General features: G+C 44.0%; 1 protein-coding gene across 4 annotated transcripts; it reads right to left on the reverse strand.

Moving 5' to 3' along the window:
* Positions 1-49: 49 nt before the first annotated feature.
* Positions 50-25952, reverse strand: SEC24C (SEC24 homolog C, COPII coat complex component). Of its 4 annotated transcripts, none has more exons than XM_057737555.1 (24): positions 25691-25952; positions 23492-23691; positions 20983-21118; positions 11817-11992; positions 11244-11615; positions 10795-10931; positions 9489-9557; positions 8065-8176; positions 7707-7834; positions 6453-6591; positions 6140-6255; positions 5842-5966; positions 5492-5683; positions 5195-5288; positions 4863-4979; positions 3990-4160; positions 3394-3490; positions 3153-3298; positions 2789-2927; positions 2519-2637; positions 2243-2422; positions 1769-1960; positions 1436-1525; positions 50-1292 (listed from the first exon to the last, which is right to left on the reverse strand). In XM_057737555.1, exons 2-24 carry the CDS (start codon positions 23661-23663, stop codon positions 1152-1154), a joined length of 3360 nt encoding a protein of 1119 aa, XP_057593538.1. In that variant the 5' UTR covers positions 23664-23691; positions 25691-25952; the 3' UTR covers positions 50-1151. The 4 variants fall into 4 exon arrangements, with proteins under 4 accessions (XP_057593538.1, XP_057593539.1, XP_057593540.1 ...); XM_057737556.1 differs by having other exon boundaries at positions 25667-25739; XM_057737557.1 differs by lacking the exon at positions 25691-25952 and adding an exon at positions 24739-24867.
* Between the last annotated feature and the right edge of the window lie 1804 nt (positions 25953-27756).

A 27756-nucleotide genomic window follows, 5' to 3' on the forward strand; every position in this document is an offset into this window, starting at 1 on the left:
AGGAAGGACTGGAAGGAAAGTGATACGTCGCAGATAAACATGAGGCTCTTGATTACATCTTAATTTATTTTATTTCTTTACAAATTAAAGATGCATTGAAAAATAAACCAATGAAGAGAAATGAGAGGTCCAGAGCAGGGGCATCCCAGGCTGGAAGCAGGCAAGCCTGGCCACCATCAAGCCTAGCCCTTGTCCTGCCCCAGCCAGGTCGGGTTGGAAGATAACTGTCAGCCACTCTGTCAATACCAAAGCCTGAGTGTCCTGGTGGCAGGAGAGACTAGCCACCTCTGCCTCTCTCCCCAACAACCTCCAGCTTGGAGAACAGTGTTTCCAGCAGGAGCTCAGAGTGGGATGTGGGCTGGCTCTGTGAGGTATTGCAAGTTGATGACCAGGCTCCTTACAGAACCATCCAGTGTTGAGGCCTCTCCAGCTGGAAAGGAGGCTGATACTTCTCCCAGTCTTAATATACTTCACAACTCTGTTCCCAGGCTCATTCATTTCTGATAATGTGCCTCTATTCACCAGGTGATCACCAATCATTGCAGGAGAGAGAGAGAGCAGTGGAAGCAGAGCAAGAAAGCTCATCAACCACCCTCAGTCACTGAGTTGGCTATTGACTTCCAGGCCCAAGAAGACTGACCACTTTTCTCTCTACCATCTATGGTCTATACCCCCAGCTCTTGTGCACCTGTATGTATGTTTATCCCTAATATAGGAAGTTGTTGATGACAGTGAGCTGAATTAACAGGCCCTCCCCCTGGAGTAACCCTGGGATCCTCACTCCTTCCTGCCTGCCCTTCTGTTCTTGGAGGCTGGTCCAAAGGGAAACATAATATTACCAGGGTCTGGGTGGCTCCAAATCCCCCAACAACAAATCATATACAGTGAACTGAGAAACTACATTCATTACGACAGGATTAGCAGGAAAAGGAGGGTAAAGTGGGGATAGGGGCACCTTCCAACAGCAGGACATGACAGAGTGGTAGGACACTTGAGCCCAGAAAGAAGGTGTCTCCTTATACCTCCCCTCCCCCAAAGAGACTGAGGTCAGCTTACATGACTTATAAGATATGGAACTATCCCAATTTCTCTGCTGTCCTGGGGTACTTTCTGGAAGCTGGCCTGGACCCTATGCTGTTTACCCACATGCTCTAGCTCAGTAGCTGCCGAATCTCCTTGTGCATATGACAGAGAAAGTCCACATAGGATGCTCCTCCACTCAGGCTCTTGTCTTCCACCAGAAAGTGCTTGAACAGCATCTCCAGCTTGTCCTCTTGTTTCACCACAATAAGCTATGGCCAGAACACAGGGTCATGAGGCAGGGCTAAAGGGAATTAAACATGCCCTGAAATCCCATCATCTAGTCATTCACTCCCACCACCCTTCCCAGTGAAGACTTGACAAGGTAAGAAATCCAGGTTCAGATCAGTGTTACCTTCATGTACCGCGATCTCTGTGCCCTCAAACTATCAATGAGGCCTCGCACCTTCTTGGACAGCAGATTATCCAGAACTGGCAGAACACTCTGGAACACAAAATTCATTTATCCTTATGGTAAGGTCTGCTGAATCCAGTAGTCAAGATAGGGCAGCACGGATTTAGGCATTATCTGAAATATGGAAGCCTGTGAAGAATGACAGCACCCTCCCTCTCTAAGTGTCTCCTGCTATTTAAGGAAATGAACACACTAACTCTACTGGCTCCTATTCATATCACAAAGTCTACTTTCACACCCACATTCTCCTTAATTCCCTGCCCTTGCCCTCACCAGGCCACTGGTGATCTGACTGAAGGAGGAGACACCGAAGAGGCTCTGGACAACACCCTGCTGGACACTCGCTCCCACCCAGAGTAAGAGGTTGAGCCCATTCTCCAGCAAATATATATCCCCGTTGCTTAGACGCTCTTCAGATGCTCGAACTGCTGGTGGTTCAGTGGTATTCTCAATGGGAGACTTTGTCTAGACAAAAGGAAGGGGGCAAAAGTTTACCAAGGAAAAAAAACAAAAACAAAAACAAAAGGTTACCAAGGACCTGTTTGCCCACCCGCACCCCATCCTCCACCCCTATACATACAAAATTTCAAAAAGCTAAGCACCTGAGTAACTCTCAGTATGAAAATATTACATCAGATATTATAGGTAAAAAATTCATAAGTGTCAGACACAGATATTAATCCTTCCCTTCCTCCTGTGATGCCCCTTTCTCAGTACAATGTCTCACACTCCAGCACTCAGTCGCACCAACGGTAGGAGCCGAGGATAGAAGAAGACATTGGTTTCAGCCACATCCATGGAAGTAACCAGCTGTCGGACATAGGCACGGTCATCAGTAGTGACTTCAGCTCCAGGCTGCAGGACGTCACTCTTCAACACACAGTTCAGGTAGACTGGGAGTAGCTTCATGCACTCAGGAAGGATCAACTAAGGGGGTTATCAAGACAAAGTCAATGATCATGAGAAATCCTCCCAACGCAAACATGTATCCCAACCACTCCTCCACCAACATGCTTGCCCTACCTGTCCTGCAGAGGAGGGGCTGGCACAGTTTTTTCTGTAACAGGCCAAGATCTGGGCACACTGAGTGATGAGAGTGTCACGAACAGTCTTCACAGGGCTGTTCAGGACCCCCCGGTATGCTGGATCAGAAAGGGAGACAGCAAGTCACTGGTCAGCCACTCCATCACATGAGCCTTCCCACCATCGCACCCACTCAGGAATGCTGAATTTTTGACCATCCTGGACCTTTCTGTTAGCCTCAATCCCACCCTGCCCTGCCTCTGCCCTCACCAAACTTGGCCATGTAGTTGATGAGTGTGTCAGTCTCACAGTTTCGATACAGATCAGCCAGCTGAGTGCAGCAGTTGAGGGCCAGGTTGTGGATGCGGAGCCGTCGCTGCCCTGCACAGCTGGTGTAGAGCAGGGCACACTAGGAGAAGGGAGAAAGGGGGAATTCACACCCCTCCCTCACCAAAGCCCTCGGAACACAGCCTCTTTGCTATATTATTAAACTAGAAGAAAGACATGAGCCATCCCTTCTCCAGCCTCTTCTAGTCCTCTCTACCCACCCCTCACCCCCTTCCCTACAGCCTATTTACTCCCAGTGAAACGACCACTGACACTTCTTCCCCAGCCCCTGCCTCCTGCCCGCCACCTGCAGGAGGGCGCCACTCTCTTCATTGAGCCGATCATCATGCTTGAACTCCACAGTCACCGTCTTGTCCCCATCCAGCCCAGCCAGCTCCACATCTGTTGTGTTGCTCATGTAGAAAGCCCCAAAGAAATCTACAGCACGGATACCTGAGGCCACATGGACAGGGACAGGGCTAATGGTATGACAGGTGCCTCCCTCCCAGATAGAGCCCCCCACCTGCTCTTCTACAACCAGGACTGACCAGTGCTTGTCCGGACCCGCATCACAGCATCAAAGCCAACGACCTTCTGTACATCCCGATGCAGGTCACTCAGGAACCGTTCCTGGTCGTTCTCCACCTGCATCCCCCCCAGGCCCAGAGTCACATCACTGACTACATACAAACAGTCTCCCCGCACCCACTCCACTCTGCAAGCCTGCAGGATCATAACGACAGTAACAGTGACGATAACAGTTAACAATGTTGATGAGAATGATAACTTCTAAGCACTTATCATGTGCCAGGTACCATATTTAGTGCTTTACATATAATGACTCAATCCTGATGACAAATCCTCATTAATAACTATAAAAATCCCACTTTATAGATGAAGAAACAAAGGGGAGAATAAGTAATTTATCCTAGGTCATATAGCTGGTAAGTGGTAAGGCCAGAATATCAACCCGGGACTGATTCCAAGCCCTATGCTCCTGACCGCCATACTCTCTTCTTCACACTGTGCAGTCTTCTCCTCCAACGTTATTCCTATTAATGAGTCAGCAGCTAAAGAGCCACTCCACATGCAGGCAGGCATTCCAGTCCCACTTCCACCCGCCACCCAGAGTCCCATGCCGTACCTGAAAGCAAGCGTATTTATAGACAGAGCCACCAGTGAGCTGGGGTACAACAGAGAGCGTGGCCACATCCACATACTGGTTAGGGAAGAGGAAGAGGTCTACGCAGCAGCCTTGGGCCACACACTCTTTGGCCAGGGTCTGATAGGCACCTGTCTGAGGCTGGAACAGAGTCTGGGGAAGAACAGAAGAAAATGTTCAAAGATCTCAGTTCCACCCTATTTGAGAACTGTATATGTAATATGTGATATTCAAGGACACGTAAGACTTCAGATCTACCTCACAGTCTGCAATAGTAGTAGAACATTCTCTAAAAAAACAAAATCTACCAAGAACTTTGGGATGAGAAGGGATAGAAAGCTGTGGGAGTGGTGGAGAAGGCTGGTAGTCACAGATGTGACATGTGAAAGGGCAGAGGATCTAGTCCCAGTCCCCTCAAGAAAGTTAAGACCAGACTTCCCTGGTGGCACAGTGGTTAAGAATCAGCCTGACAATGCAGGGACAAAGGTTCGAGCCCTGGTCTGGGAAGATCCCACATGCCACAGAGCAACTAAGCCCGTGTGCCATGACTACTGAGCCTGTGCTGTAGAGCCTGAGAGCCACAACTACTGAGCCCAAGTGCCACAACTCCTGAAGCCCGCACACCTAGAGCCTGTACTCCACAACAAGAGAAGCCAACTCAATGAGAAGCCCACGCACTGCAATGAAGAGTAGCTCCCCCCAACACAACTAGGGAAAGCCCGCATACAGCAACAAAGACCCAATGCAGCCAATAAATAAATTAATTAAAAAAAAAAAGTTAAGACTATTGCATTGTGAAGAGACAGCACATTCCTCTGTAATTTAAAGTCCTGCCCCCAGCTCCCAGTCCCACACCTTCTCTTTGTCTGTGTTGATCAACTTCCTGTCGTCTCTGTTCTTCAGCTTCCCTGGGGCCTCTGCAATGGGCAGGGAGGTGTGGAACAGAAAGAGCTTCCCTGCACATTCAGCAGCCTAGAAAAGAAGAGAAATCTACTAGTCCATTCTTTCCTTTATTCATCCATTATCCATTCATCCCTTCCCTAGTCATTCATTCAGTGCCAACTATATCAGACAAGCTGACTCACTGGACAATCATCAATCACTGAAGAAACGGGGATTGTATTCCAGCGGGTAAGATGGTCAGAAGAAAGCATCGCAGAGGTGGTTGCCAGGGACTCTAGCCTTACCTTCAGAGCCTCCATCCCAGCTTGGATAACTGGGGCAAATACTGTCTCTGTCTCCCTTGTGTCTGCAAACATTTCTGGAATCTGATCCAATAAGCTGAAATATAAGTGATGGGAGACAGTCAAAATTACTATCCAAATTTCCGATCCCTCAATTCCCTGAAGAGTCACCTTTCCCCCAGACTCTGAGAACTCCTGAGGCACAGCCTCTGTCTATCTGCTGAGCCCTTGCTCAACTCTCTGGCTTTCTGTGGTTGTACCCACCCCACCCCTGCTTTACCCCCACAATCTGACTCTCACCTGGTGATGACTGCCCGAGACTCACTGACATTGACCAGGAAGCCATCCAGCAGTGGCACAAACATGTCACCCACATCAGATACAACCATCATCTGTGGCTGAGCCAATGAGCTCTTCACATTGTAGAAGTGGAGCACTTTATTATAGGTGACAAAGCCAACGCGGATTGCTGACTCTTCTGCCCCGCCCTCCCTGTAGAAGATGACATTGTTACCCAGACTTGCCACCTTCTCCACTACCCAACTTCATGACATCAGGATCCATGTGCTGAGTTAACCCAGCCACCCACCCCTAAACCCCCTACCCAGGCATCATCATCCAAAGAAAGCACCTCAGCTCCTAACTCTCACCTAGGCAGAAAGTCTAACAGTGACTTGAGCTCCTCACAGAGGAGCCTAACAAGACCACTCCTGATGGCATTGTAGGAGACGTCAATCATGAAGATGAAGGCAGGAGGACTGGGGAACTTATTGTTCTGCAAAGGAAGGAAATGTTGGAGGCCAGAGGGGTATTGGTAAGCAGGTCAGTTGACTAGAGAGAAGTCAACCCCAAAGGAGACAATGATGGGGTGAGGGAAATGACCAAAGCAAGTCTTAGCTGTATCATTCTCCTCCACCCTCTGCTGCACCGCACGCTACCTCCCCTCACCTTGCAGTAATCTACAGTGGCCAAGAATTCATAAGAGCCCAGGGACAGCTCAGGACGGTCATAAGCATCCACACGTTTGCCGGTATGATCCAGATGTTGAAAATACTGGGGGGGAACTGTGGGGAGTAGGGCAGAGTGTTACTCAAAGGTCCGCTCTCAATCTTAGTCAGGTCATGGCTGAGCTCACTCTACTGCCCCACATCCCCACAGGCGCCTTACTTCCCCAACTCCTGAACAACGGACCCTCATCTATCTAACTAGAAAGAGAACAGGGAAGACACAATCCAGATCCCCCCAACCTCTGTGAACATACCATCGTTGAAACAGCTGCAAAAGCAGCACTGGAAGCGCCTCCCTCCCTCAATGAACTGCATGAAAGGGCACATGTATGCTTTGCAGCGATTGCAGCGCAAAGGGCCAGATTCCCCGTGGTCGACAACATACGGTGAAGCCTAAGGAGCAAAGGGGAGGGGCTCAGACATAGAGGGAAGCTACAGTGGGGAGCTACATGTGGCAATAGATGAGGAGGAACAACCTGGAGGGAGAAGGGCATGGCTCAGATAGTTTGCCTGGGGATGGAGCAGAGAGAGGGGGAAAGAGGACAAATGTCCTCTCCTTACTCCTCATCTCTAGGATTTCACTTCCGGAAAGAGAAGAGTAACTGTGGAACTGGCCCAAACAAGCCAGGGGCTGACATGGACTATGAGGAGAAAGCCAGAGATTACCCAGGATTCTCACTTCTGGCCCAATCTTCAACCCCCTTCATTCCTGCCCTGGGGATCTTGACTCCTGCTTCCCTTCCCAACCAAGTATCTATGACACTTGTCCTCCCCAATCCCTAGATTTCTGTGACACCTACTGATGCCCAAGCAGATGTCACCCTGCAGATAAGAGACCAGCAGCCAAGTGTCCAACCATCCCCACTGAGACCCAGGAAAAGAAAAAGAGAAAAACACAGAACAAGACAGGGAAGCAGGATGTAAAGTGAGACCTGAGTGTCCAGTTATAGAGAAATCCACCCCAAGTTTATTAAGCTAGGGTATCCTACCACGGCCTGGCAGAGCAGCTGCCAAGCTCTCTCTCTTTTCAAGCTGATTCTAAGTATTAGGGTGATAGATCAATGCCCAAACAAGGTAAGAGAAGGACTACTGGATCTTAATCTACCTTCCTCCTTAATATGTTGTCCTAACATCTCTACCTACCTGGGATGACAGGACAGCACACAAGAAAAAAATAGAATGATGTGCATCTCATCATCTGGAGATGACTATGCTATGAGAGCCTCCTACATCCAGCTGTCTTCTTCCCTACAAGCTGGCCTTGACTCTTTTCATAATGTGTTTCCCCTGTGGACTCTGCTCCCATCCAGCAATTTCTTGGGCTTTTGCTCTCATCCCAACCACCCTCTTCAGGCATGGGCCCTAAGATAGAGAGCTACTGAAGATAGTCTCCCCTCCCACCCAACAAAGACTTCTACCATCATGACTGCCAGAATCATGTCTAGGAAGAAGTCTTACTCCCCTCTCCCTCTCCCTTTCATTATACTCTAGTCCCTTCCCTGACTCACCTCCTCTGGGGGCAGCCTTGCCAGAGGCTTGATGACAGCTGCCAGGGGCACCTGAGCCTGCTTAGCCATGTCAGATGTGCAAGGGATATTATAGGATGTGCATCGGATGTATCGGGGACTTGCATTCCCTGAAGGAGAAGGTAGAAAAGCCGAGTCAGATCACAGAATCACGCCAGACACTGGCTCTCCATTGCCAATCCACCCCATCACCTCAACAAATGCTAGGTCTGATGGTGAGTTTTCCCTCCCAGAGACCAACGAGGGACTGGACTCTGATTAAAGACTGACAAAAGCCCCATCCATAAGCTGATAATGCTGGATAAAAAGCCACATAGGGAGTAGTTAATGTCCTTCTCACCTTGGTCTTTCACCAGGAAGTTGGTGGTGACTAAGGGTGGCACCTGGCCCCGTACTCCAGTAACAAATGGCTCTGAACCCCGGTTGTTCCTGTCATCCTCAATAACCTGAATCTGTAGGGAAGAAGTGAAATGAATGAAGTGACAGATAAAAAGGGAGTAGCAGGTCCCAGAGAGCCAGGAGAAAGCAACACTGGAGCTGCAGCATAGAAACTAATAATTTGCCAAGGAATACACCTCATGCACCAGGGCTGCTCTCCTTTAGGAGGTCATATAAAATGCTATAATGCCAATCTTGCACTCTACAGTCAGCAGCAAAATGCTGGACAGGCAACACTGAGAAAGGGCTTCTTTATGAATCACCCTGATCCCCAATAAATGGTGATCACTCTTTTATAATACTACTACTTCGGGAAAGCTCCAGCTCTAATCACAAGCCTTCAAACAGGATCAGATTCCACTTCCCTCCCCCATCAAGTCTTCCCCTCCCCTTCTCTTCCCAAGACACATTCTGAATCAGAGCAGGAAAACAGACAACAGCAACCATGTAAAAATGAAATCTACCTGGAATGACTCTACACTCAATGAAAAGTAGAAGGGACAGGGTGAGGAGAGGATTACACAGCCAGAAATGATCAGGTAAGGTGAGGAAGCAGATGCTGCCTTATTTTCAGGTAAGCATCAGTGTGTAAATATGGGAGAAGAGGATATTACAGCCCAATCCTCAGTCCCCCACATTTGGACAGACCCAGCAAAGAAAAAAAAAAAGATTTTGCAAAGCTGATGATCAAATATTCGTGCAGGCTGATAACCTTTGGTCAGTTACTTCAAGATGGGTTTGGTAAAACCAGGAAAAGTAAAGGCAGAATAAGACTCGGTATCCCACAGCAGAAAGAGTTGAAGCTTAGAAATATATCAGAGTCAAACAGACTCTCCAGATGAGAAAGTGGCCCACACTTTCCCAAACCAGCTGTCCCTTCCCCTGTAAGAAATGGCAGTTTCCCAAACTTGTACATTAGTAGCCACCTACCCACGTGTTTCTCCACAACAAGCTGTAGACAAATCAAACCCCAAAGGGAAGGATCTACTGTTCAGTTTTGTCCTGTTCTGTCATATGTTACATGCAGGCTCCTGGAGGAGCCAGCAGGACTAAAACCAAAGCTTAACATGTCACATGACCCCACCCCTCAAGAATGACCTTCTACCATCCCATACTTAAAGGCACTGCTAACAGCTTGCTACTTCTTCATTATATGGTGACTCGAGGCATGCACATTCTTCTAGCTTGTAAAAGCCACGGTCTAGAAGGACTAAGGGAAAAGGATGGAGAGGGATGGACATGGTGGATGAGGTGGAAGATGAAGTCACAAGCATGCATGGGTGACAACACAGGGATGACACACACACACCCACCCCCTGCACTTACTGGACTAGGAATGGCATCAGGGTCTATTCTGTGCCTGGTTTTCTGCTGAGGAGGCAGCTCATTGAGTTGCTTTTAGTGTTTTAATAATAAAGGCAGCAGGGGAATACAGGGAGGGAGACAAAAGAACAAGAAGCAGATGTTACTTCTCTCAGCCCTGATGAGTTAGACATGAACAGCTGGAGCCCAGCTCATATTGCTGAAATCAGGCCCCCTCTAGATAAGAAATTCCGAATTTTTCTGGGCCAAAAAGGAGCCTTTAATGGCTCAGACTATGATGTAGAAAGATAAGGAAGGGGGCAAACAGGAGGCAAGAGGGGTTATACAGAGGGGCTGAATGGGAGAAATTTTAACAAGTGAGAAGAGGGATGTTGCCTCCAAAAGACCAAGGCTCCCATGTAAAAACTATTCATATACTCGAAGAAGACTTGCCTCACATCCAACCAGACTCTCCCTCTCACTAAAGCTGGGGAAAGGAAAGAGGGACTGCTTAATTCTCTAGGGTCCCCCTTATTACTACCAACTGGGTCCCTCACCATGACAGTTCCCCAAAGGAAGAGGGAAGAGAACAAAATGGAATATGACAATGGCTAAGCATGGTGAGGTAACTGACATAGCAAATGTTGCAGACAGAACTATAAAGTGGCCTCCACTTGGGAGTACAGTACCAGCCTCTATTCTGAGTATGATGAGGAAGGCCTGAGGGTTCTGATGGCTCTAAGAGTGAGATTCACCCTTCCTGAGAGAAGCAACTCCCCCACATTTCCCTTGAAACTGTAGATCACTATTCCCCATCCACAGAGCAGGAGCCTAGCAAACAAAAGCATTGGAGGTTTCCTCCTAAAATGCTGTCCAAGTAGGGGCAGAGAGAACCCAGAGAGGCTTTCCTTTTCTTACCGCCTAACACCAGAGAATCCCCACCAGCTCTACCCATTAAGAAGACTACTGTCCTACTAGATCTGAGAGGACCTGGACCCAGCCACTACTCCACAGAAGAGCAGAGGTTACTGTGCTCTGTCCAGTAGTGACAGAACACAGCACTCAAACCAGAACTCTATTGACACTGCTGATCACTCCTGGCTTCCCTTCCTTTCCTGCCCAGGTATGAAGTAAAAGTGCCCCCAAAAGACTTCTGGGACTTCAAGTTCTAGTTAAAGAGTCAAAAATTACATGTAGGTTCTACACCTAGAAGATGATGAACGAAAAGGAAAAATAATCAGAAAAAGCTAGACAAACATCTCTTTTAGGTTGACTCACTTATCTGGCAGCCACAAGCTCCTTCCCTAGGACCACATTAGTATCTACTTACAGGGCTTGGGATAGCATCAGGGTCCAGACGCTTAGGAGGCAATGGCTGAGGAGGCCCAGGCTGACTGCTGAAAGTGGCTGCTCCTGGGTAGGGACTTCCATAATTGGACTGAGGGCCCCGGGCTGGTCCAAAGGAACCTAAGAGACAAGGGCACAAGGTTGATGAACGAAAAATTCCTTCCCTATCTCTTCTTAAGGCCTCACAGAAATGACTAATCTCCTATAAACACAGAATTGAGAGGTATGGTAATGACCATCCAGAGAAAAGGCCACACTAACTGAACAATGAGAAAAAAAATCTTATAAACCCCACATCCTAGTAATAATACCCTGAAGCTGTCTAGTTTACCACTTAGCAAACAATACTAAAAGCAAAAAACAACAACAACAACAAAAACACCTGAAAAGCTGAAGCCTTTGGCTCCTAGGTTGACCTTGGGAAAAACTCACCATTCTGTTGCAGCTGATAGCCTGGCTGCTGGGAGGAGTGCATAGGTGGTAGTGGTCCTGGCAGCCCAGTCATTTGGTTGCCAGAGGGCAGCGCTTGAGGAAGAGGTGAGGACACATGGTTGGGCTGGCTCACTGGGGGCCCCCCAAAACTCTGTCCAGGCAAGAGTGGACCAGTCATTGAAGGCATCCGAGGACCCCCTGAAGCTGGGGGTGTGAAGCTGGAGGCCTGTGGTGGGACAGATCGCTGGGGAGGCTGGGCCCCAGGATGACCCTGGGCCTGGGCAAGAGGAGGAGCCTGGCCCTGAGGATAAGAGCCATACAGACCAGAATTAGGGAAACTTCCTGAGGCTGAGGCCAGCGATGTTGGTGGACCTGAGAAATAGAGGAAGTCGTTTCAGAACCCCAGTCATTCTGTTCAGTAAATCACTTTCCTTTCCATATGAGGGGCAGCAATGACTTGTCTCATCTGCTGGGACTCAGAATCACAAGAAATAAAAGGGATTCAGGTATATCCCCAGAGTCTGATGCTTCTAAAAAGAAGGGGACAGTATTCCTGTGGTCACAGCTACTCACCATAGCCTAGCCCCAAAGGGGGAGGGGCTGGGGCCACAGCACCACTGATCTGCATTCCGGCCAGCTGAGCAGTCACCTGTGCACTTGTCGGGGGAGGGCCATAGGGCTGAAGCACAGCTGGCTGGCTGACCACAGGGGCCAATGGGGCTGACCCAAATGGCTGAGATCCAGGGAGCCTGTGAAGAGAAGGAGGGCAGAGGCTTCTAGTGGGCCAGGACACCATTCAAAGTTAGCAGGAACTCCATATCGTATAAGAAACTATATTGTTTTACAGAATCTTACTCTCATCTGGGCTCTTATATGGCTTCATATTTTTACATGTTTGTGAATAAATTACATTCCTCATGATCTACACTGTGATTATTCATGGAAAACCTTGTTTTCCATTAGGCTCACTCCAAAAACACATGCCAAGCACCTTCAGACCAAATATTATTTACTCTGCTAGTTAGATAATCACCTCTTCTGCCTTAAACCTTTGTTGACAAACCACCTCAGTATTGTAATCAGAAGCACTCAAGGAGTTGAAAGGGAAGGGGCACAGAAGCATTAACACAATAGGAGCTTAATAAACGTAGGCTCAAACAAATGCAGTTTGATTATTTAACTTTTAAACCAAAGTATCACTTAATCCTGGGAAAGGTATTAGAAAAATCTGTAAGATCAGAAGAGCAGGTCAGCTAAGTTTGGCATTCCATACTAAGCAGAAAGGTGATGCTCACTCTACCAGAGTCAGGGACTAAACTAGCAGGATATAAACCAGGTAGCCTTCTAGCTGGGTCTATCTAGCAAAGCCTCATTACTTGGATAGCTAAGCTGGATACTCCCATGGTATCAGGTGGCATGTTAAAATATAAATACAAACTGATTCCAGTACCACAGCATACCAACTAGCAATTGCACCAATGTTTTACAGTAATATTATTGCAGAAATCTATAACACAGATTATTATACATAACAAGCTCCTTCTGGGATTTCAAGAATGAATCAAATTCTTCACAACAGTAGCCTGTTACACTGAAAATTCTGATTTATCTGTCCTGATTATTTTGTCTCTACTAAATAACTGGAACTTTATTATGTTTGGTCAGCTTCTACTAGTCCTGTAGTTTCACACTTTTCATTCATTCTTTCAACCAGTATTTTGTGGGCATTATGCTAGTGAAACTTACCTAGCTTCCTAAGCTCTTTGTTGGGCTTTGCATTTTTTTCTCTTGCACAGCAAGAAACATCCATGGCAGGTGTTCATAAATCCTTGTCAGAATAATTATATTCCACAGTACTATTCTATTAATACAGCTACTACTCTCAACTACCCAGTGGTATTCCATCACATGCCACAGTAACAATAAACCAATACCTTATCTGTAGATAGCTTTATAATTTACAAAGCATCTCTAAGCACTTTATTTAATTCTCACAGCAAATTAATGAGGGAGACAGAGCAGACAGAAAACTAAGACACTAAGGAGTATAAGTAGCAGACTAAGCTAGAATTAGAACCCAGATCCAATTCTTAGCCCAAAGTACTTAATTTTTTAATTGCAAAATATAAATAGGAAAAAAAATACATAAAACATATATATACTGCTGAATAATAAAAACACCCATGTAACCAAAAAGCACGTTAAGAAACAGTATACAACAAAGGCCCCATGTGCCTCTCCTCCATCACAGCCCTCTCCTTTCTCCCAAAGATAACTACTTTCCCAACTTCCTAATAATTGTTCCATGTCTTTAAAATAATAATAGTTCGGGGAATTCCCTGGCAGTCCAGTGGTTAGGACTCTGTGCTTCCACCTGCAGGGGGCACAAGTTTGATCCCTGGTCAGGGAACTAAGATCTTGCAAGCCACATGGTGCTGCCAAAAAAATATATATTTATACACACACAGCCTTTTGTAAACGGAATCACATCATACATACTTTGAGTTTTGCTTCTTTTGTTCAACCATATATTTATGAATTCATCTATGCTATTGCATTTAGCATTCTCTCTCATCACTAAATATTATTCCACTAAATAAATATGCCATGATTTACTTAAGCACTTTACTACAGATGGATGTTGGCAATTTCTAATTTTTGGATGTTATAATAATGTTGCTATGTTCAATCATATATTTAACTTATTTACACATACATGAGTTTTTTTCTAAGGCATATAGCAATGAGTGAAACTACTGGTTTATATGATATGCATATCTTTAATTTTAACAGATAATTCCAAGTTCTTTTCCCATAGTAATTGTACTAATTTGCATCTGACCACTAGTGAATGAGAGTTCTTGATACTCCATATGCTCAGCAATATTTACTACTTGAGACTTTTTAAATTCTGCCAATCTGATGGATATACAGGAGAATCTTGTTGTGGTTTTTAATTTTTACTTTTTTCTTTACTTATGAGGTTGAACCGCTTTTTAATATGTTCTTTGGCCACTGATATCCCTTCTTTCATAAAATACCTATTTTGGGTTTTGTCCATTATTTTTTCAACTGAATTGACTTTTTCTTATTGATTAGTAGGAGTTCTTTACATATTCTGGATACTACCTTATGTTTATATCTAATTTATACGTAAATATATTTTTCCATTCTGGAACTTGTCTTTACAATGTACTTGGCAGTCAATGTCTGTCTCTTTGATCATTCCAATCAGCACAAAAACATACAAATACCTCAAAAAATAACCAACTATTAGTGGAAACAACCCAAATGTCCATCAACAGATAAATGGATAAAGAAAATGTAGTACTATATGCATACAGTGAAGTATTGTAATAAAATGAATGAAGTACTGATACATGTTACAACATAGATGAACACTGAAAACATTATGCTAAGTGAAAGAAGTCAGTTACAAAATATCTTATAGTATGTGATTCCACTAGTATGAAAGTCCAGAATAGGAAGATCTGTAGAGACAGAAAGCAGATGAGACAGAAAGCAGATGAGGGATTTAAGGACAAGCTAACTAGGGATAGCTACTTTGATAAAAGGGTGTTTCTTTTTTCTTATTTATTTATTTATTGGCTGTGTTGGGTCTCTGTTGCTGCACACAGTCTTTCTCTAGTTGTGGTGAGTGGGGGCTACTCTTTGTTGTGGTGTGCGGGCTTCTCATTGCAGTGGCTTCTCTTGTTGTATAGCACAGGATCTAGGTGTGCAGGCTTAGGTAGTTGCAGCAAATGGGCTCAATAGTTGTGGCTCACGGGCTCTAGAGCACAGGCTCAATAGTTGTGGCGCACAAGCTTAGTTGCTCCGCGGCATGTGGAATCTTCTTGAAGCAGGGATCGAACCCATGTTCCCTGCATTGGCAGGCGGATTCTTAACCACTGCGCCACCTAGGAAGTCCAAGGGTATTTCTTTTTGAGGTAATGAAAATGTTCTAAAACTGACTATAGTTAAGGCTGCACATATCTGTGAATATACTTAAAACCATTAAGTTTGTACACTTTAAATAGGTGAACTGCATGGTATGTGAATTATATCTCAATGAAGTTGTTTAAAAAAATCCAATCAAATAAAATTGCTCTAAAACCTCCCCCTCAAGCTTTTGCTCTTCTTTTAGCCAAACATTATAAAGAATTGGTCTATACTGTCTCTACTTTTTTTTTTTTGGCTGTGGTATGCAGCTTGTGGGATCTTGGTTCCCCTACCAGGGAATCAAACCCTTGTCCTCTGCAATGGAAGCGTGGAGTCCTAACTAGTGGACTGACAGGGAATTTCCTATCTCTACTTCTTTCATTACTATTCTTCTCTCTCTTTTTTTTTTGTTTTTTTTTCTTCTCTCTTTTAAAGATCTTTCTTTCTAGGTTCATTTTCCTTTTTTTCCTTAGTCTATCTCTTAGTAGTTTTCTCAACCAGGGTCTATACACGGTAAAGTCTCAGTCTTTGTCTGAAAATGTTGACAGTTATAGTCTCTTAATCAAGGTACTAGTCTACTATCTGCTCTTCTCTAATAGTCTCCATCTACTCTAATCAATATTTTTTTCCTCTCTGAGAAGCCCTAATGGCCTGGATTGAGGGAGAATAGGTGTTTAGCATTTGCTTCTGGAAGGTACTCCAATGATATTGCCGCCCAAGATCAAAAATTTTTTTAAAGCTTTAAGATGAAATTTCCACACCATTAAATTCACTCTTTTTAAGTGTACAATTCAAAAATATTTAGTAAATTTATAGAGTTGTGCAACAATCACTAGAATCCAATTTTAGAACATTTTCACCGCCCCAAAAACACCCCTCATGTTCATCTGCAGTCCCAAGACCACCACCCCTCCACCCCTAGTTATCCACAGCAAGCCTGGGAGAAACAGGACTCCTTATTATCTCCCTCTGCCAGTGTGCAGATTTTTCTTCTAGTCTACCTGTTCACTGAAGGTGTAGCTTAGGTCCAGACTTCATAAACAAGGTCTCAATTCTAAACCTCAGCTCAGAAATGCCAAAGGAACCTTCTTAAAAAGCCTCCTGGCTCTCAAGATGATAATTTCAACCCTCTCCACAGGCAGCCACAGTGTCAATTTACCACTCTGATTTTCAGTTCCTACTTGGTCTCTGGCACTTAAGAATTTCACTTTCCTTCTTTTAAGCTTGATTATGCATATGAAAAAAAAACTGTTTCTATTTCCTCTGCCCTTTCTAGATGTTTGTGGCAGAAGGGTTTCAGGTTACATTAATCTACTTCCCAGCTGAAACTCTTTCAGCTACTCCAACTAGAAGCTGCCTTCATATCTCCACTGAAACCACATCTGTCAATGATGTTGAACCTTGCCAAACCCAACGGTCAATTCTTAGTCCACAGCTCACCTTTCAGCAGCAAATAACACAGCTGATTACGCTCATGACTTCCTTAAATACTTTCTTCACCTAGTTTTAGGATGCTACTCACTACTCTGTCCTGGCTAATCTCCTACCTCGCTACTGCTCTTTCTCATTGTGTTTTGATGGCTCCTCCTGACTGCCTTTTATATGTTGGTAGCTCCAAGGCTCAGCCTTCAACTCTATTATTTGCTCTCACTGCTCACTTTCTAAGTGATTTCATTTAGTTCCGTGGCTTTAAATAATGTCTCTATACCTAAGACTCCCATATTTATTTCTCCAATCCTGACATTACTTCTCAGCTGCAAATCCACATACAACTGCCTACTCCAAAGCTCTACTTGGTAGCTAGTAGCTTTCTTAAACCTACAATGTACAAAATAAAACCCTTCATGTCAGGCACTTCCCTGGTGGGCCAGTGGTTAAGACTCCACACTACCAATGCAGGGGTGCGGATTCAATCCCTGGTCAGGGAACTAAGATCCCACATGCCGTGTGGTGTGGCGAAAAAAAACCCACCAAAACCAAACAAACACAAAAACCCCTTCATTTCAACCCCCAAATCTGCTCCTTCTCAAATATTCCTCGTCTCAGTAAATAGTGCTACTATTTACCTAGTTGCTTAAGTCAACAGGTTAAGAGACATCTAGAATCCCTCTCTTCCTCTTTCTCTCTTAACTCATGTCTAATCCTACCGGCTCTAACTTCAAAATATATCCCAAATCTGTTTCTTTCTTGCTTGCTTTTTTTTTTTTTTTGCCACGCCTCATGGCTTGCAGGATCTCAGTTCCCCAACCAGGGATTGAACCCAGGCCCTCGGCAGTGAAAGTTCAGAGTCCTAACCACTGCATCATCAGGGAATTCTCCCAAATCTGACTGTTTCTTACCACCTCTACCACTACCATCCTAAACCAAGCCAAGAGCACCTCTTACCTAAACTACTGCAATAACCTCTTCATAGGATTCCCTTTTTCTACTCTTGAATCCAGCAAAGTGACCTCTTTTTTTAAATAAATATATTTGTTTTAATTATTAGAGAATGGGGAGAGCACATGCAAAATTTTTAAAAAGTAATGTTTTTAGTCATCACATTTGTGATAGTGTTAGTACTGTTATACTGAGACTGTTGTGTATAGTAAGGGATAAAATAAATGAGAAATTGTGGCATACTCCAATATTCAAATCCCATCATCCCCAGAGTCTTGAGAACCAAGACTTCTGGTGTAGAAGAAAAGAGAGAAACATATAATGAAGAGGTTAAGTAAAGGTTCTGCAGTCTTGAATTTGAACTGAAAGTACATAATTGAAACTAATGAGGTATTTTATCTTTAATATACGTAGATATGTATTTCTTAGCTATGTCCACTAAGGAGGTCTAGGAAGTGACCAATTAGGTAGCAACAAACATTCCTAGTGCCCAGATTATAATCAGAAAATATCATTTCTCACCAACAAAATAAAGGATTTCTTAGAACAATGGATAATTCCTGGTCTACAATATAAATGTATAAGATAAGCCTGAAACACCTCATTAGACCTAAAGATTTCTAGGGTCATGTCGAAAGGAATCAGCAGTCAACTTGAAGAGGCTCCCATTGGTCAAAGATGGGACACTTTTAACTCCAATAATGATGATAATTGCAGTGACTTGAAACCCATCAAATAAATTTAAATCTATACATTCATAATGATACTAAAAATAAGAGTTGCTAACCTGGTAGAGAACAGAGAACCAATTCATTTCCCTAAAAACTAATAAATAAAGGTAAAGATTCAGGCATTTATTCTACATGAATTGCATGACTGATAACCAAATAACAGATGACAAGAACTGTCTAAAATGGTCTTCAAACAAATAAATGAGAAAAACAAACACATGAGTTAGAGTTTCACCATTTTGTAAACCCAGTGAAATAACATACCTACGCATTAAGCATCAAGAACTGCCAACATCACAAAAAGAGAGACATCAAGATATTATGTGCCTTCAAAGTCTTGACCCACGTTACCCACAGGGATCAAATCTGGATCCAGTCACTGGATTCAGCTGCCAATTTGCAGGAAATACACAGGAAAAAGGAAAATATTGAACTGCAATGTGAATATGCAACCCAGATAATCCAGGCTGTGGGAAACTCTTCAGGTCAATTAGGTTGGATTCCTCAACAGATAAATAGTAAGAAAAACAAAGAGATAAAGAGGTAACCTATGGACTTAAAAGACACATCAAGTTTTTTTTTTCTTAATAGATAAAACTAAACTGTGGTGTCTAGGGATGTACCTTTGGATATTAACTATTTTCAAAAACACAAGAAACTGGCTACTATAAAAGTTAGGATAGGGAATTTTCTGGCATTCCAGTGGTTAAGACTCTGCACTTCCACTGCTGGGGGCATGGGTTGGGGAACTAGGATCCTGCATACCACACCATGGCATGGCCAAAAAAAACGTTAGGATAATGGTTACTTACGGGGGAAGAGAGAGAGCAATGACTGAATTGTAACACATGGAACAGGCTTTGGGAGTGCGTGGCGGAGTTCTATTTCTTGATCTGAGTTGTAATAATTTACTAAGCCATACCTTTGTTTTGTATGGTTTTTGTGTATGTGTTTTACCTTACAATGAAAAGATCTATCACATAAATGAACAAACAAATAAATGGGGAACATGTTACTCTCCAGCTTAAAACTCTCCAATGGCTTACCACTGCAACTAAAACCAAATTTACACTTTTAACTATGGCTTAAAAGCACTACACAATCTGGCTCCTGCCTATGTACCTACCTTATCTTCTCTACTCTCCACTCTGCTCTAGCCACACTGGCCTTCTTGCTCTTCTTCACATCCACCAAATTAATTTCTCCACCAGGGCCTTTGTACCATTGTTCCACCTATCTAAGACACTCATCCCCCTGACTTTGGATACTCCCTTCATCATTTCACCAAAGTTTCAAACATCACTTCAGAGAGGCTTTCCTTGACTAATGTAATTTGAACGGCTCTCTACTTCTTTACCACTCATTTTCTATACCCTTATTCTGTTTCATTTCTTATTTATATTTGTCTACTTGTTATCTTCTGTGTACTCCATGAGACTTTAAGCTCCACGAGGGCAGAGACTTGGTCTGTTTGATACTGCTTTATCTCCAACCTCTACAACAACATCTGACACATAGTAGTACAAAATAAATATTTTTAAGTGGATGAATGAATTAATAAATTCTCTATACTGCTTCTCAGAGTTTTCCAACACACAGGGTTAGGGAGAGTTTCCTAGGCTCTTTCTCTTGGCTTACATTCAATGCTAAAAATGTATATTCTGGATACCTAATAAAAACGTCAGAAAGTGATTCTTCCACTACCACACACCCTACCCATAGTTATACTTTATTTATTCTTTGTTTACCAAAAAACAAACCGCATTCCAACAGAGATGACTGCCCTCCTTTAATGGACTTCCATACAAAGACAGGGGTTTACTGAGTCATGCATCACCAAGGTTTTCATCATTTGTGTAGTTTCCTTTGAGTTTCTTTCCTTTCATAATTGGTCATACCCAAACTTAACCAATAAGTCCTACTAGGTGCCTGATCTAGAGGAAAAGGGGAAGTCAGAAGCAACATAAATAATCCTGAGGTTCCTTCTTCCTGTTTCTCCCTTAGGGTAGGTTCAGAAGGACCATAACAATTATTGAAGATATACGTCTAATTGAGGAAAAAACTCAAGTTCACAGAGACAGAAAGAATATGCAAAAGAACCCAGGTACTTAGATGGGTCAGTAATCCACAGAGTGGACATCAGGAGCACCTGTAACCTGGAAAAATGAAAACAAAATACAAAAAGATGAAGGAAAGAGGAAAAGGGATCTAAGAGAAAAGCAAAGGGGAAAAAAAAGAAAATAAAAGTAAACAGGCCCTTGGGCTTCCCTGATGGCACAGTGGTTAAGAATCTGCCTGCCAATGCAAGGGACATGGGTTTGATCCCTGGTTTTGGAAGATCCCACGTGCCGTGGAGCAACTAAGCCTGTGTGCTACAACTACTGAGCCTGTGCTCTAGAGCCCACAAGCCACAACTACTGGAGACCGGGTGCCTAGAGCCTGAGCTCCACCATGGGAGAAGCCACCACAATGAGAAGGCTGCACACCACAACAAAGAGTAGCCCTTGCTCTCTGCAACTAGAAAATGCCCGCACAGCAACAAAGATCCAATGCAGCCAAAAACAAAATAAATAAAAAACAGGTAAATAAATTTTTTTAAAAAAGCAAAAAAAAAAAAGTAAACAGGCCCTCTTACATTTCTAACCCTTCTAGTCTCATCATACCAGTTTTAGGTTGATCCAAGTACATACCTCTGCATCTGAACAGTGGAGCTTGGCCCATTCTGTACATCTCCTTGGCCAAACTGGCCATATGCAGTCTGGCCACAAGGGCCCTGTGCTGTTGAGGCTGGAGGTGCCCCTGAAGAAGGTGGGGCTCTTGAAACACCTGAGGGTAAAGAAGAGAAACTAAGCAATTGGAAAACAACTTTCTCCTCCACCCTGATCAAGGAATGCAAAGCAAAGATCAATAATCTCACACCTTCACTGCAATATCACAAGCATAATATCATAGCTTGGCAATGAAAAGGACACCATCAACATGCAACTCCAGCTACAGGAGATTCTGAACATGGATGCCCAGCCAGAGAGCCTCGACTCTCCTAGACAGGTATACTACAGGTGAAGCTATAGCCAGAGCCACAAAAATGTAGGGCCTTCCTGTGATCACCATACACTCTCACTCAATGCAGGACAGTCTAATGTTCTTACTCTAGACAAAATGTCAACTCTTTTAAGGAAAAGATCCCACTCCAGAACTCAGAAACTTAGAACATATGTGAGAAAGGTGGCACAGAAGATGACCAAGTAATATACTAAACTAGGTTGTAAAGAAAGGCACCTCTTAGGGAGACTATTTGGGACTTCCCTGGTAGTCCAGTGCGTAGGACTCCTTGCTCCCAATGCAGGGGGCCCAGGTTCGATCCCTGGTCAGGGAACTAGATTCCACATGCATGCCACAACTAAACATGCCACAACAAAGATCCCGTGTGCTGCAACTAAGACACAGTTACCGTCAAAAAATAAATAAATAAATAAGTATTAGGGAGACTATTCTGCCAACCTCTTCTTAATATATTCTACTTATCCTAACCATCTTCTTTTCATCCACTTCTAAGTGCTAACACTCCCAACAGCACATGGCTAGGAAAGTATTCCCATGGGCCGGAGACTTTGCTTCTGACTAATTGTTCAGTCAGGACAGGTCACCTGCCCTCCAATTACAGCAGTTACTATGTCTTCACAAAAGCTGTACTCCATCCTTTCTGCTCATCAGAACTGCCATCAAGCTACTCCTACTACCCCCAACCATCCTTCCCACATGAAACACAGGAAGAAAGCAATTAGTTACCTGGCATATCACTTTGGAAATATTGCTGACCCCTGTTCAAACTATTGTTTCTCTTTTGCTCTGCTATCAATAGAGATTAGACACTAAAGAACCTGCCTGCAGGAATATGATTAATCTGAACCTGCTCACTAGCCACCACAGAACCAGATATGCTTTCCTCTCAATAACAGAGCTTCCTCTTGCGGCAATGCTAAACTCCATCTTGATAAGCCAGGACTTCACAGATCAGAGGTCAACTCTGTCCAGCCAAAGTTCCAACCCAGAGTAAGGCTCTCCAAAGCCCTGAGACCTAATCTTACCACTTCACAATTTTTTTTTTCCAAAGTCATAATTAAAATGGTCATAACTTCATTCATTTCCCAGATCTCACCTATGCCTCCTTGGTGCCTTCTTTTTCTCATATCCCCTTTTGGAATTTACTCTCTTAAAAAGCATAAAGCCAAACAAACAAACAAACAAACAAACAAACAAAGCATAACACATTTGGTATACCCTAAGCCCTTAGCAAGCCTAACCAAAAATCTACTGTCAACCATTTTTCAAAATACCCCTATGAATAATCTGTAGATTACCAGCTGCGCTTCATGAAAAAGTAACATAAAAGCCAAACACTGATCCTAAGGCAGCACCAGATTAACCTCCTCTTATTTCCCTGATATTAGACAACATCTAAGAAGCCAAAACAAACTCAAACCAAGGAAAAGGAATGATATCCACAGAAAGATATGAGAGACACCAAAAATCAGGCACACAAACATCACACTTTTCATCCATGAACTAGTTCCCCATGTCCCAGAGTCATTTATAGGCAGAACCATGAGTCCGATGAGAGGCATTATCAATATATGTGAGGAACAAGTGATTTCAGAGAGACTTCAGGTCCACAGAAATAATTAATCCTGGTCACAGGCTCTGGAGGAGCTGTGACCACAACCCTTCCATCCAGCGGTGAACAATGCAGCCAGGTGACCCTGCACAGGGTGACACTCACAGGAAGTGATCCGCCATTGAACCTGGAAGATGTGGTCCCACTAGACGTCTTAAGGCAGAGACACAATCATCTTATAAAAAAACAAGGAAGGGTGAGAATTCTTTGGTGGTCCAGAGGTTAGGACTTGGCGCTTTCACTGCTGTGGGCCTGGGGGCCTGGGTTCGATCTCTGGCAGGGGAGCTAAGATCCTGCAAGCTGCGCAATGCGGCCAAAAGGGAAAAACAAAACAAAACAACAACCAAAAAAAAACCAGGGAAAGGCAGACTGCCCACAAGACTCTCAGTGACCAAGAGCCAGACTGATGTTCCTCAATCCCAGTCACCACAACCCTTTAGGCAGCTTAGGCAGGGCAATACAACCCAACCTGAAGACTACTAATTAATTCCCCTCCTTAGCTCAAAGGAAGCTGGGAAACATACCTGGGGGAGGGGTTTGCTGACAGCCTGGTACTGGGCCATTGTAGGCTCCATAGGAAGTGGGGGCGTCTGTGGACCCTGGTTGCCCACCATAGTTGGATTGATGATACCCTGGGTAGATAGGCTGGGGCTGCCCAAATGGCAGCACAGGTGGAGCTGACTGGTTTACGTTCATTATGAGAGCATCCCCGACCTGGTCTCACCTATTAGATGAGAGAGAACAGAGAAATTAGTTAAAATCAACTTTCAAAAGAGAAAGCACTATTCACGGTAGTAAGCAAGGATAGAAAAGGACTGATCTTAGCAGGCAGTGATCAGCCTAATCATTCCCACACTACTACAGAATCTTTGTAATTTCCTTCCCCAGACAGTAGACAGACTGCCTCCTCAAAGTAAGGATTTTGTTACTCTGAACTCTCTGCTTTGTCACTGCCAAGAGGGTATAAATTTCAACTTCAGATAGGTCCACTGGAATGGAGCAGCAGCCTCCATTCCCCAGTGGCATGAGTTCTAGTGTCTAGTCATAGAAGGAGTCCTGCCACTGATGAACTATTGTGATATTATAGGTAAATGAAACAATGTTCCCACTTTCCATTCATTCACTCTAGCTTCCATTCATTCCACAAAACTGAATACCCTCTAGTGTGCTAGTAATTTTTAATCACTCAGACTACACGTCTAAAACAGATCAGCTATAGTCATATATACACTACCAACTGTAAAATAGATAGCTACTGGGAAGTTGCTGTATAACAAAGGGAGATCAACTCGATTATGGGTGATGCCTTAGAGGGCCGGGACAGGGAGTGTGGGAGGGAGTCACGGGAGGGAGGGGATATGGGGATATATGTATAAATACAGCTGATTCACTTTGATGTACCTCAAAAGCTGGTACAAGAATGTAAAGCAATTATATTCCAATAAAGAGCTTAAAAAAAAAAATAGAACAGATCAGCTAAATTCCCGCCCATCAAAAGACAAATTTTAGAGTACCAGTTAGAAATATGACGTTCTTTGGCTAAACTGCAGTAAATCAAGTGCTACTCCATCCCCAGTCTTCCCACCAAAAGAGTGTATGGACCTTAGAACTGAAGCATTAAAATCACTAAATGTAAAGGACAGCTGAAAGCTCTAGCAAGGTACAAATTAGAACTGAGTGCAGGCCTGGCATAAAAACTTCTCACAATAACCTAGGGAAACAGTTCAAAGATCAGTGGCAAAGTTAGATTTCATGGAAAAAGATCATTCACCTTATCCTTCAAGCAGAGGGATTATAAGTATTCCAAATCCCAATGTACTTCTCCAGCTCCCCTGTTTCTGCTGTCCTTATATGCTTGTCATGAATCTAGGCCACCACCAAAATTATTACAATTTTGCCCTGCAACGGAGGAATGAATTGGAGGGGCTTTCCAAGGTCCTTCCAAGAACAGGACTATCTGATCACATCTACTCCACGTAGCCTGATCATTCCAACTATCCTAAAGACAGAAGGGACCCAGGAAGCAGAAGAGCTCACAGCTGCTGCAATGGAACAATGGGCCTCTCCCCTTTGCTAGGAAGGGCCATCCTGACTACAGAAAAGCTGAGCTGCTTTTGGACTAGAACTCTTTAAATTCAAAGCCATCTCAGGAGCCGTTCTTCCAAATCCCAAACCTTGCACAGATCACTACACTAAGCTTGACAGATGTCCTCCTCCTTTTTATTTTTCTAAAGTCAGTATGGGGGTAGGGATGGGAGGAAAGAAGCTTCTTCTCGAACTAAACCCCTAAAACACACAAGAGTTTGGAGTCAGGCTCAAGTTTCAACTGCACTCTGGGTGGACAGTCAAGGGTGACAACCCAGGAGGCGGGGCAAGCTTCCTAGAACTCTGAAAGTAGTCGAGCTGTGGAGGCTGGGAGCGCCGGGCATCAACCAAGCCAGCTTCTCGGGCCACGATGAGAGAGAGTTCCACTAAGTAAGAGATCGAGCGTCCTGCGCCCTTCAACAGGCTCGGGGCAGGAAGCGGGAGCCGGAATCTGGGCCGGGAGGAGAGAAGGGAGGGTCTAGGACTGCTGGATTGTGGATGCATGAGGTGAGGGTCTCTCCCCGGGCCCCGCCCCCGAGCCCCTCCCTTCCTTCTCGGACAGGACCCCTTTCTGGCCAGTGATACCCCGGCCTCTCTTCAGCTTTCATACCCACCAACCTCCCGAAGCCACTCCTCACCCGGCTCCAGATCCAGGTTCGACTTCGTTCCTAACGTCAAGGCTCCCAGGCTCCACTTCCGGTTCCGAGGGGGCTGGCGCGTCGCCCCCGGAAGTTCCACCCCCACGTTCCAAGGCCACTCCTTCTGCCACGTCTGCAGTAGGCACGCGCCGAGGAACCCGGATGCCGCGCATGCGCTATTTTCCCTTCCCATCATGGCCACCCGTCGAGGGCTCCGCAGATTCTTATGGGTTTCCGTTTTTTCTTTTTTTTTTTCCCCCAGATGTCCTGGTAGCTTTATGGTTCCACCAGTTGAGATGCGATTGATCTATATTTAGTAACCTTCCTATGACACATTAGAGACCTCTGATTTAGAGTCCTGTAGCGACTTCCTGGTGACCTCTGGCCCCATTGATTTCCGTCTTGGAGGTTCTCACCCGTGACCTTTGCCCCACCTGAGATTTGTGGAACTAAACGTACAATTTTTTAATGTAATTATTCTGATGTAATATATTTTTAAAATTTATTTATTTTGGCCACACCATGCAGCTTGCAGGATTTTAGTTCCCAGACCAGGAATCCAACCCGTGCAGAGTCCTAACCACTGGACCACCAGGGAATTCTTGCGGAACTCTAATGTTAAAGGGCACTAATTCTGCTTTCCGGGGGTCATGTGTTCAAGTTCTTGCTCTGAAGTTCCCTAGCTTGGGTGAACTTCATCTTGGTATCGGTTTCTTTCATTTGTAAAATGGAGAAAATATGAATGCTCTTCTAATAACTTGTTGAGAGGATGGAATTGGGTCACATACATTGCCTGGCACCATATTAAGTGCTCAGTAAAGGTCAGTCGTTGCTAGTTAACTATTTTTATACAGTGCCTTGGTTTAGATGCAGAGATCTGCCACAGCCTGATAATCTCTACTCTTAGAATGCCCCCAGCCTGTTGGAAGAGCTACAGCTCCTGGAGTAATTATTACTACTCCATTTAATAAATAACAACAATTGTAGCTAATGTTTATAGAAGTTTTTAAAATATAAATAACCTCATTTAATCCTTTCAATAATCTTTTCATTTAATAATTATTTTTTAAGCATTGTTGTGTTCCAAGCCATGTTCTTGGTTCTGGAACTACAGTAGTGAACAAACAAAAGTTCTTGGCCAATTTAAATTGTATTTTGTCAGTACATACACATATGATCAAGCTATAAAGAAAAAGTGGGAATTCTCTAGGGGGGTCCAGTGGTTAGGACTCTGAATTTTCACTGCTGGAGGGTGTGTGTTCACTCCCTGGTCTGGGAACTAAGCTCTTGCAAGCAGTGTGGCCCCTGGGGCCAAAAAAGAAAAAAAAGGTAACAAAATTCAGGCTGTTGGTTACCTCTGGGGAGGGAAAGAGAAAAGTATAATTGGGAGGAACATAATGGAGCATCAGTAATATTAACAGTGTTCTATTTCTTAATATTCATGTGGATATTTACATTATTGTTATTTTTAAATAGTTCATATGTATTATGTACAATTCATTTCAAAATAAAAGTTTTTTTTTTAATAAGGAAGAAAAGAAATAGGGAAAAAGAGCACAGGTGGAGAGGAAGCATTTAAAGGGAGAAATATATCAAATGAAGAATTTTATGACCAATGTGGGGAAAAGTTCTTGCTCTCATATTGTGCACAGTAAATATTAGTTATTCTGAGGCACAAAGTGGTTCATTCATTGAAAAATTTGCACTTCTAGTCTTTGCTGGAAGCTGTATTAGGCATTGAGCATGTTTTAGTAAACAGGCAGATTTTTCCTGTCCTCAGGAGTTTATAGTGGAGGTCAGTGTTTCTCAAACTGTGATCCTGGAATCCGCAATATCAGTTTCACCTGGGAATCTGTTAGAACTAGGAATTTCAGACCCACCCTAGGTATATTGAATCAGAAATTCTGCAGGTGGGGCCCATCAAGCTATGGCCCTCTAGACAATTCCTTTGCACACTGAAGATTGAGACCCATTAGTCTAGATTAGTAATTTGCCAAATTTAGCTAACATTTTTTGAGCAATTGCCATAAGCTGGGCCCTCTGTGAAGTATTTTCATACAATTTAT

This window comes from Hippopotamus amphibius, chromosome 5 (assembly GCF_030028045.1).
Source record: "Hippopotamus amphibius kiboko isolate mHipAmp2 chromosome 5, mHipAmp2.hap2, whole genome shotgun sequence".
Classification (NCBI taxonomy): Eukaryota; Metazoa; Chordata; class Mammalia; order Artiodactyla; family Hippopotamidae; genus Hippopotamus; species Hippopotamus amphibius.